Source organism: Belonocnema kinseyi, chromosome 2 (assembly GCF_010883055.1).
Source record: "Belonocnema kinseyi isolate 2016_QV_RU_SX_M_011 chromosome 2, B_treatae_v1, whole genome shotgun sequence".
Taxonomy (NCBI): Eukaryota; Metazoa; Arthropoda; class Insecta; order Hymenoptera; family Cynipidae; genus Belonocnema; species Belonocnema kinseyi.
The window spans coordinates 114,265,027-114,276,927 of record NC_046658.1 but is presented as its reverse complement, the minus strand read 5'-3'; the positions used below and the strand labels follow the sequence as shown (position 1 = coordinate 114,276,927).

The 11,901-nt window shown below is 31.2% G+C and overlaps 1 protein-coding gene and 1 long non-coding RNA gene across 2 annotated transcripts in view; one reads left to right on the top strand and one right to left on the bottom strand.

Annotated features, from left to right (window-relative positions):
* LOC117167420 overlaps positions 1–11,901 on the top strand; it is a 32,706-nt gene that overhangs the window by 8,536 nt on the left and 12,269 nt on the right. The window lies entirely within an intron of this gene.
* The window catches only part of LOC117167417 (odorant receptor 22c-like), a 9,633-nt gene continuing 4,645 nt past the window's right edge, over positions 6,914–11,901 (bottom strand). Inside the window, exons 5-6 of the mRNA XM_033352324.1 lie at positions 7,429–7,584; positions 6,914–7,035 (exon numbers count right to left, since the gene is read on the bottom strand). Coding sequence (XP_033208215.1) covers positions 6,976–7,035; positions 7,429–7,584 — 216 coding nt within the window. The 3' untranslated portion in view covers positions 6,914–6,975. The remainder of the gene's footprint in view (positions 7,036–7,428; positions 7,585–11,901) is intronic.

Here is an 11,901-nt window from a genome sequence, read left to right as displayed (position 1 = left end):
CTCCCCATTTGAAAGAAATTGAAGAAATTGGCGATTTGGATCTTTTGCGTGATTCTTAATTTCATCCATACGTCGATTTTCAGGTTATGTTTTCCAGGTGTACATAATATGGATATTATTGCTATTACATATAAAACAATTAGTTTTCTGCAACAACAAGATTTTGAATCAAATACATAACTAAACAAAAAAAAATTTTTTAATTGTTTTCAACAGAATAGTAAAATTTTAAATAAAAAAATTACATTTTCATCCAAAAAGCTAAATTGTATACTAAAAAAGGCATTTCTAATAAAATACATGAACTTTGCACAAAAGAAATTTATTTTCCATGAAGACTAATTTTCTGAACAAAAAATTAATATTTAATCATAGTTAAATTTTCGACAACAAAGATTAATTTTCTACCAAGAAAAAAGAGTATTAAAAAAAATACAAAAAAATTTTAACTAAAAAAGATCACTTTTCATTTAAACATAGAATAGTTAAATTTGTGGTTAAAAAAAATTAATTTTTAACTAAAAAGAAAATAAATTTTTTACAAAATAGTTACATTTTCAGAAAACAAATTTATCCAAATAATTGATGAATCATCACACAAAAAAAAATATGAGAAAAAAACGTTAAAATTCTTTGAAATCGCTCAAAATTATTGAAATTAATTGAAAATTCGTTGGAATGTTTTAAAATATCCTGAAAATTTTTGAATCCTTTAAAATCGCTTAAAATTTTTGAACACTCTTGAAAATTCCTTACAAGTTTGAAAATACCTTAAAAGCTTTCAAATCCTTTAAAATCTCATACTGAATTATTTAAATCAATTGAAAATGCCTTGGAATTTATTAAAATATCTTAATATATACCAAATCCTTTAAAATCTCATATTAAATTACTGTCAAAAATTGAAAATTCCTTGGAACGTTTTAAAATACTCTCAAATATTTCGAAACCTTCAAAATATTTTGAAAGACCTTGGCATCTTTTAAAGATTTCTAAAGTACTTTGGAATTTTTTAAATAACCCTGCTAAAGTTGTTAAAATTCTTTGAAATTCCTTTAAATTATAAAAATAAGTTCAAAATTCTTTGAGATCTTTCAAAACATCCTCAAATATTTAAAATCCTTAAAAACCTATTAAAATCTTTAAAAATTTTTAAAGCTCTTGAAAGTATCTTAAAATTCAATGAATACCTTGAAATATTTCAATTTCTTTAAAATCTCACACTAAAATATTAAAATAATTTAAAATGACTTGAAATATATTAAAATATCCTAAAATATACATCAAATCCTTTAGAATATCATTCTAAAATACTGTGATCAATTGAAAATTCCTTGGAATCTTTTAAAATTCTCTCAAATTTTTCAAATCCTTTAAAATCTTTTCAAATACCTAGAACTTTTTGTAAAGATTTCTAAAGTGTTAAAAAAATTTTTAAATAACTCTTTTAAAATTGGTTTAATTCTTTGAAATTCCCTTAAATGATGAAAATCAGTTGAAAATTCCTTGACATTTTAAAAAATATTCTCAAATATTTAAAATCCTTAAAAATCTTTTGAAATCTTTAAAAGTTTTCAAAGCTCTTGAAAATTCTTTGAAATTTAAAAAATATCCTGAAATATTTAAAATCCTTAAAAATCTCACATTAAATTATTAAAATAATTTGAAAATTACTTGAAATCTATTAAAATATCCTACAATATATCAAAACCCTTAAAATGTCATATTAAATTACTGTAATCAATTGAAAATTCCTTGCAATTTTTTTAAATTCTCTAAAAATTTTCAAATCCTTTAAAATTTTTAGAAACACCTGCAACTTATTTTTTTAAAGATTTCTAAAGTATTTAAAATTTGTTTAAATAACTCTTTTAAAATTGGGTTAATTCTTTGAAATTTCCATAAATTATGGAAATCAGTCATTGTGAAATTTTTACAACGCTTGAGGAAAACTCTCAATGCGAAACACGAATTAAAATCTGAAAACATTAAATTAAAAAGGTATTTTTGAATTTTAAATCATAAAACTCGAACTCAAGTCGTGCAATTTGGTTTTGAAAAATGCGAAATCAAAAGCGAAATTAGAACTAAACTTGGAAAAACTCTCAAAAATTAAAACAGGAATATGACTGCAACTTACCTTACCCACTATCTGCCCCCTGTCTCTAATATACCCCCATAATTAACTATTGCATATATTTTAAAAACTGCTGGAGTATTCGAGTATTCGAATCCAGTTTCTAGTATTTTAAAATCTGTCGTGAAAATCCAACTTGTAAAAAATTGGTAAACGACTGAAACATACCTTATCTACTATCTGCTCCCTGTCTCTAATATACCCCCCCATAATTTACTTTTGCATATATTTTAAAAACTGCCCCGCCCTCACTCCATCTTATCCCCCACGTCCTGAATTCTCTTAGAGCCTGTCCAGAAGCCCACAAAATATGTGCAAAAAATTTGATTTGACTCGCCAAAAACTGTTGTTGTACCCCCCCCCCCCCCCCCCCCCCCCCCCCCCCCCCTATCTTCATCCATCATATGCCACCCTCTCCACAATTTTAACACTGTCTGGGAGATTAAAGAATATGTACGTAAAATTTGATGTCAAATATGAAAAACTGTGGATTTTCATAATCATCATACGTTTTAGGCCATTTTATTTAATATATTAAAAAATGAAAACAAATTATTGGACAAATGGACAAATTGGACGAATCAGTTAAAATTATTTGAAATTAAATTTTTTATTGCACTTTAGATCAAATATTAAAAATTCAGTAACCATTTATTTTATAAGATGATTCCAAATCTATTGATAACTGAAGAAAGTACAGATTTTACATTAAAAACTTAACTGTTTCAATTCAAAAGCCTTAGTAGTTAAGCAAATGGAAACATCCGTTTCAAGTTTGATAAACTATTTTTAGTTTTAAAATAATTTATAATTTTTAGATTCATAATTAAACTTTTATATTCTATTTAAAATCTTATGTCCAAATACTTTTTCGGTTTAAAATATTATATTTTAACCCAGGAAATTTGTTTTTTTTTTTAACTAAAAAAAAAACGTTTTTGTCAAATGCCTAGGATTTGAGGTCCTCTGAATCTGAAAAACAGGTTGTTACGAATGCGTCTCTGTCTATCTACCTTTCTGTATGTTTGTCTTAGCGCACAATAAATTTTGACCGAATTTATCTATAGTATCTATAAAATGCTTCAAGAAAAACAGCAAATTCATATGTATTCTGTATTATAAATACCAATTTTTATTATACATATATTTATACATACATGCATACATTTATTTGAATTACGCACTAAAAATTGTGTCCTACCGGGAAAAATAGAAAACGAATATTTTTATCTCTCATACATTTTTTAGAAGCATGCGGTTTTTATGGTGCATAAAATGTTATTGCAAAAGCATAAAAAACTTTGTCGCTTAAGGTATAAAAATGATCAAACTTATTATTTCGACAGAGATAAAGAATTTTAGAAAAAGAAATTCATAGATTTTTGCACTTTATTTTTTATTGCGTAAACGTTTTTCAGAAGTAAACAGTTTTATTGTGTATTCAAGTTTTATAGAAAAAATCAAAGTATTTTGTCGCAGCAATTAAAAAAGTGATAAAAATCATGACTTGGATAGATATTGGATATTCTTGACAAACAAATTTATAAATTTCCTGTACTTTACAAATGACTTGAACATACAAAAAAGTTAACAGTATTATTGTATATTAAATTTTATTATCAAAACGTGAAGTATTCGTTTGGAGAAATTTTAAAAATTAATAAAAGCACAAATTAAAAAATGCAGATTCTTCTTTATTACGAATACGTTATTCATAAGTAAACAGTTTTATTGTACATTAAACTTTTATAGAAAAAAACGAAGTATTCTGTCACAGAAATAAAAAAAATTATCAAACCTACGACTTGGACAGAGATTGAAAATTGTTGAAAAATAAATTCATAAATTTTCTGTAGTTTCAGAGCTCTTAAAAATATAAAAATGTTTACTAAAACTTGTAATCGTGCCGGGAGACAATAAAAACAAATTTTTATCATGCATACGTTTCTTTTTAAGTAAACATTTTTATTTTATACAAATTTCTACTACAAAAATGTGAAAAATTCGTGTGACATTATTTTAAGTGAGTATTGTTATAAATAATAATAAATTTTTTGAACATTAAGTTTTGTTAAATTTAATTGATTATGGACTTGCTCAAACTGTGAAGTGGAAAAAGTAAAAGGCATGCTAACAACTTTGGAAAAAACTGGCACTTTCTAATTCTATTCGAAGAAAAAATTTTCTTTTCAAATTATTTCTGATTTTGTTTTAATTCTGCAAAATTGAAAAAATTGCCTTTAAAGTTTTTCAAATTCTTCTTTAAAAATGTTGAAATTTTGTGCAATGTTTTAAAATGGTTCTAAATAATCTCTTCAAATTAATTTTTAATAATAAGTAATTATTTTAATTATTCCTAGGAACCTAAAAAAAGATTTTCCATTTTCGTAAAACCTTACAAAGTTCCTAAAAAATAGTTTCAAGTTGTAATTATTTTTAATCGTTTTGAAATTTCTGAATATTTCTTAAACTTACTCAAATTTGAAAGTACATTTCTAATGCCAACATAAACTTATAAAAATAATAATTGTGCCACAAAATTGCACAAGAAGGCTTAAAATTTTAATGTTCCTCAATTTTTCTAAAATTATGCAATATGGCAGAATTGCAAATTTTTACTTCAAAACCTTACACTTTTTGAAAATTTAAGAAAATAATTTAAAAAATCGTGTGATCTTTTTTTCAATTTTCCCTTAGAATTCATTACAAAACAACCCTTTAAACTTTTTCCAGAAACTTTTTTTCATTCTCTTGACACCCTGAAAAATGCGGCTTACCTAAAAAATCTTAATGGCCAACGAAAGCGAATCGTGAAATCGGGTGAGCTTGGGTTCGTACTCATTCATTTTAGGTTTTAGTATATGAAGCTGCCTTACGCAACATTTCGTAGAGCCTACTCACCGACACGCTAATGCTTGCATCGATCACTTTCGCAGGAATAGGATTATTCTTTTCGTGGAGTAAGTTATAAATGTCTTGCTTACTCCATGAGAAATTATGGCTATTCCTGTAAAAGTAAACAAATGTTGTTTATGAAAATTGTTTAAATAATTAATTTTTCTTATCCCTTTGCAAAGTATCATAGCAAAGGGTCATTGTAAATATTTAGTGGGTTCTGCAAAGAATGGCCATACGAAAAAAATGTATTTGCATATAAAAATTATTTAAGGATCTTGGTTCAATCCGACTTTGAATTTTTTTATAGTTACGACCCTGATTCTATAAATATTTTGCCGAAAGATTTGCGAACGAAACAAAGAAAACTTGTCGAATATCCGGGGTTTTGCGAGATCCTCGGATGAATAAAATGTTGAGCAATCAAAAAATTTGTTGAGGAAATGATTATCTTCCCGACAAATATGAATTTTGCAAAAGATAGAAACCAGCGGGTAGCAGACGGCATCATTTGAACGGTATCGACGGTATCAGGGCTTGTAGAGTAAAAGTAACAGCAAAGATACAGCTGGTCTGGTGGTTCATTCCAAATTCAGTTACAAAAACACAGACAGGGCATGTCAGTTCTCTCTGCTTTTCGCTCAATGTCGCAACGTATTTCGCAAAATTTGGGGTCACCATCATCAAGACCTGGCCCTTTGGAACAGCCGTTGATCTCTAGAACTCTTCTATTATGTCAGAATTGCGAGTAAAAAAATAAATTAGCAAACGATTCTAATCGTTCAAATGTTGCCGTCTGCTACCCGCTTGTTTCTATCTCAAATTTTTTGATTTTTCAACATTTTATTGATCCGAGGATCTCGCAAAAACTAGAATATTCGACAAGTTGTCTTTCTTTCGTTCACGAATCCTTCGGAGAAAATATATATGGAATCAGTACCGTACCTATTAAAAAAAATCAAAGTCGGATTGAAACAACACCCTTAAATAATGCTGCTAAGACGCAGATATTCTTAGATAATTATAATTAGATATACATTCCTCTTATATTCTATACAAAAACTGTGATTTTAAACAAATGATCATTTCGAATCACAAAAAATGGCTTTTGCTCATTAATTTCTTTAAACAATATAAACAATTTTTTTCTCACTATAACCTACTCAAAACTATTTCTTGATAGTAATTATACTGACTGACGCTCTTCTTTAGTCAATTTGCAGACCTTTCAAAAAAAGGTGCATCTGAAAAGTTAGGATAAAAATATTGTTTAGTTTGATGTTGAATAAAAATTTTTGGTTTAGCTAAATAGAAATTCTCGTAGCGTCTCGATATACCCGAAAGCCTTACGGTCATTTTAAAAAGAAACCTCAACATCCATTGAAAATTGGGTTGCAGACGGACTTCTGTCCACAAAAAGTGCTTTTTGCTACACTGTGCGCTGCCACAGGGCACATCTAGTATCAAATAAAATAGCAACACAAATTTAATAGTACAAATTACTTTTTATATACCATTTTCTCAATATACACTCACCGACAAAACTAGACTACAGGATTACCTTGTTTTTGTTAACTGCATACAATTATCTACATTTTGAGAAAACTGTGTTGATTTTTGCTTGGATTCTGCTTCTCAACTAATTCTAATCTAAAAGATTCTTCTGATACACATGCTATATTGCCTTTTCATTCCAATTTGTTATTCTGAAATTTACCTTACCTCTTGGTACCTCTTGATAAAATCATACCTACCCTAATAAATGAATATTTATTTTACAAACTTTTCTAGTATCTTTTATTGTTTTTCAAAACTAATAATGATAGTACAAAAGTATTTTTTCAAACGCAAAAGTACACTATGATAAGTCGATTTTTTTATTTTAATATCACCTAATATCAATTTTGCGAGAACTGGGTGTTTTGGAAAAAGAAGCCTTTATTCTAATTTCCTTTTTTTACTGCCAGCAGCATTGACAGATACCCCATGGATGTCTTTATTATCTGCAACATTTTTAATATTTTCAAAATAATTGTATCATATATTATTCAAATTAGCACAATCCATATTTTCAACTACAAGTGCTACATTATCGAATTAATAAAATGTTAATTGTTGAACCTATGTTAGATTATTTTCGATCAGAACAAAAAGTGCCGAACTCAATATGAAGTTGAATTGTTTGCCAATCATAAAGCATAACATAAAAAAGAATCCCTTGTTTTGTTACAGAAAACATAGTCTAATCTGCCTATATAGACAGACAAAATCATCAAAAACTCTAATATTTTAATGCTTTAAAAATTAAAAATAAGTTAGGAAGAAAATCAGAAAGTAATTATAAACTTGGAATGATTTATTTTCTTTTTTATTTTGTTTATTAATGTACTACTTACCCCGGTAAAAAGTTCCAAAGACAAGACAAAGAATTTGCCAGTGGTAATGCCAATCGTCTTTCTTGCACGATGTGTTAGAAAAAGGATAAATGTTGCTTCCTCTGCTTTTAAATTGTACCATTTACTATTGTAGGCAGCGAATGCGATTTCTCTGCTCTTAAAAAAATTATCAAATGTGCATCGGACTAGCAGTAAATGCAAATTATTTAAAAATTAATAGTGAATTACACTGTTCAAAAATCAACCATTTTAATTTTAACAAAAGTATAACTTATAAAAGAGAAAAATAAAGAATTCAGAATTTCACATAAAAGTACAAAACTCTAAAATAAAAACATTTTAAAATAAAAAATGAGTCAGTTGCTCAGGTATTAATTGCAGATTATTCAATTTTTATATTTTTTTTAAATTTTAAGTAACACAATTTTTGGATTTTTAATTTCAAATTGCTTACTTTTTAACACTTCCTTAAGAATTATTATTTATTCTTGAAATAATATACTACTAAATAATATAATAAATAAATATTATAAACCACAAATATAAAATATTATAATGTACTACAGTCGCAAATTGTCAACTTGATCAGCGAAAGTACTAGTAAAAATCACTGCTGACTCTGAATCGTGTTTTTATCAATTACTTCAAAAACTGCAAAATATATAATTATTTTCTAAAGGAAAAAATATGTGCCTTGAAATTCTCTACAAGCATCAGCTCTTAAGATTGAAATTCGAACGATTTGAAACGCGGATTTTAAAAAAAAAAACTTTTCACGCTGAATCCACGTGTATCCCCTTTTGATGCGGAGACGTTAAATTGCCCTGATAGTTTAATTAGATTTAGGCAAGGCAGCAGAATGCTGGAAATACCACCTGAAGAAACACTGTAAAAAGACTAAAGCGCTTTACAACAGGACACACAGAACTAAGTTGCATTCAGATTGGGACAACTATAAAATGGCTCAGTATTAATACAATAAAAACTTAAAATTTCACGAATAGGAAGATTGGAGGGACTTCTGCGAGGAACCAAAGAACTATCAGAAAACAGCGAGGCTTCGCAAGATCTTATCAAAAAATGCCGAAGCTCACATCGGGCTCACAAGGCTTGAGGATGGTGAGTTTGCCGAAGATGAAGAAGCACCTCTGAATAGGACCATTTCGCTGGCCCCACCACCCACGCAAATTTTACTTCTTTGGGCGAAATACTTAGTGCAGAATTTGTTCAAATTTGTACAACCAAAATTAGAATTTGTTCATCACCGGAAGTACCTGATTTCTCAGAAAAACACTGGTGGGGCCAGCCAAACGTTTGGCTGGCCCCGACATTATCCAAAGTCAACTTTATATGGGTGCATTATTTTTAAAAACTACCCCCTGTGCGGAAAACACCATCGCGGGGCCAGCGAAACGTTTTGCTGGTCCCGATATTATACAAAATAAAATTCGCACCGGTTTATTATTTTCATCTCGATTTGTTCAAATTTGTGCAACCAACTTCAACCCTTAAAAAACATCCTTGTTAGGAAAACACCATGGCAGAGCTAGCGAAACGTTTCGCTGGCACCGACATTATCCAAAATTAACTTTATATGGGTCCATTATTTTCATCTTAATTTGTTCAAATTTGTACAAACAACTTCAACACCTGAAAAACAACCCCCTGTTGAGCAAACGTTATATCGGATCCAGCGAAACGTACCACTAGTCCCGACAGGGTCCAAAATCAACTTTATATGGCTGCATTACTTTCGTCTTAATTTGTTCAAATTTGTGCAACCAACTTCAAGCCCTAAAAACGACCCTCTGTATGAAAAATATCATGGCGGGACCAGCGAAATATTTCGCTGGCCCCAACAATATCGAAAATTAATTTTGAATGGGTGTATTATTTTCGTCTTAATTTGTTCAAATTTGTGCAACAAACTTCAAAACCTGAAAAAACCCCTGTTGAGCAAACGTCATATCGTATCCAGTGAAATGTACCGTTAGTCCCGACATTATTCAAAATCAGCTGTATATGAGTGCATTATTTTCGTCTTAATTTGTTTAACATTGTGCAACCAACTTCGACCTCTAAAAACGACCCTCTGTGTGAAGAACACCATGGCGGGGCCAGAGAAACGTTTGGCTGGCCCCGACATTATCCAAAATCAATTTTATATGGGTGCATTATTTTCGTTTTAATTGGTTCAAATTTGTGCAAATAATTTTAACCCCTAAAAACTACCCCCTGTGCGAAAAACACCATAGCGGGACCAGCGAAACGTTTCGCTGGCCCCGACATTACCCAAGATTAACTTTAAATGTGTGTATTATTTTCGTCCTAATTTGTTCAAATATGTGCAACAAACTTCAACCCCATAAAAACGATCCTCTGTACGGAAAACAAGATTGCGTGACCAGCGAAACGTTTCGCTGGCCCCGATATTATCCCAAATGAAATTTACATCAGTGTATTATTTTCGTCTTAATGTGTTGAAACTTGTGCAACCAACTTCAACCTCTAAAAACGACCCTCTGTATGAAAAACATCATGGCGGGACCAGCGAAACGTTTCGCTGGCCCCAACAATATCTAAAATTGACTTTAAATGGGTGTATTATTTTTGTTTTAATTTGTTCAAATTTGTGCAACAAACTTCAAACCCTAAAAACAACCCCCTGTTGAGCAAACGTCATATCGGATCCAACGAAACGTATCGGATCCAGCGAAACGTACCGCTAGTCCCGACATTATCCAAAATCAACTGTATATGGGTGCATTATTTTCTTCTTAATTTATTCAAAATTGTGCAGCCAACTTCAACTTCTAAAAACGACCCTCTGTACGAGGAACAACATGGCGGGGCTAGATAAACGTTTCGCTGGCTCCGCCAGTGTTTTTCTGAGAAATCAGGTACTTCCGGTGATGCACAAATTCTAATTTTTGTTGTACAAATTTGAACAAATTCTGCACTAAATATTTGGCCGAAAAAAAGTTAAATTTGCGTGGGTGGTGGGGCCAGCGAAATAGTCCTCCTGTAAACTACCTGATAGAAGTTCAATTTCCGGGTTTTCAGCGAACTCAAACCGAAGCAGAGGTAGTTGGCTATTTAGGCAAGCCATGTCCTAAAACACGTACCATTGGCATGGAAGGATGGAAGAGTAGCCGTCATTCCCAAACCTGGAATGTAGTGTTACATTCGTTTAGCCTCCCCGCTGCACAGAGAGCAGCACGCCTTCAGTAATACTTCTCCAGAAGACATCTACTGAGAGGCTTAATGGTTTGTCGTGGCAGACCAGCTCGTAGCTGGATAGCAAGCATGGAACGCTGGATGGAGCATGGTACGCCGCGATGATGTCCACAGAGGGTGCCCTGTAACCCCTCCTGTGTGGTATTGTAGTGGATGACTTCCTTTGTAAGCTAAATAAGGAAGAATATTATGGCCTGAAATAGGCAGATAACTTTTTTAATTTGAATCAGTGGGGCTTATCTGAAAACGTTGACGTGTTTTACCAGGTTATCGCTACGCCGCGTAGAGCTCTGGCACGACAGTTCAAGGTTCTTGGTAAATTCGGAAAATACCAGCTTGCTCATTTTCACGAGAAAGTTAAAATTGTCGAAAGTTGTCTCTCCTGAATTTCGGGGTAGGAGATTGACGATCTTAGACTTAGTAACGTGATGTCTAGGGCCAAAAATGCTTGCTTGGCTCTACTCGAATGTCCTTTAACAAGGCAAATGGACAGATTTGGGGTACTAGACACACTACGCTCCCAAGTGATATCAGCTGATGCTAGGAAAATGACAATCCGCCTGGAAAGCCAAGTTACATTAAATGCAGTTGAGAAACCAGACATAAAATTAGAGCTGGTTTGGGAATGCAAAAAGGGATTAAGCAATATTGCGGAAAAGAACAGCGTGCCTCTCAGCCTAGCTCTAGGTTACTTGATATGAACGGCAACGAAAACGCGGACGAGTTGGCAAAAAGCGATTCAAAAAAATGAAAATATAAGACTGGAAACTTTACTGTTACTAGCGTCTTACTGTATCTGTATAGCCATCAAAAGCTTGATCCGGGCGAAGCATCGGGAATGCACAAAAACACCTGAACTATTTCATGCACAGAATAGGGTACAATCCCACTACTGAATGCAAGAAATGCAGCAGGGATTTGCCAAGTAGTCTGGAGTCGACTTGTTGGGGGTTATTAATTGTTTCAAATAAGATACACTGTATAAAGTACAGGCACAAGAATTTATTTAGTAACAAGTATACAATTCAACGAGGTTTACAATTGACCGAGGTTTCAGACGAACTAACTAACGAACGAACGAAGTAACTAACTAAATTCTTGTGCCTGTACTTTATACAGTGTTTCTTATTTGATACAATTAATAACCCCCAACAGGTTATGGGCCCAGATGCTTTCGTGAGTGTATAGTGCAGTGTAAAAATCGAGTGCAAGTATATGAAGTTATTTTTGTGAAAA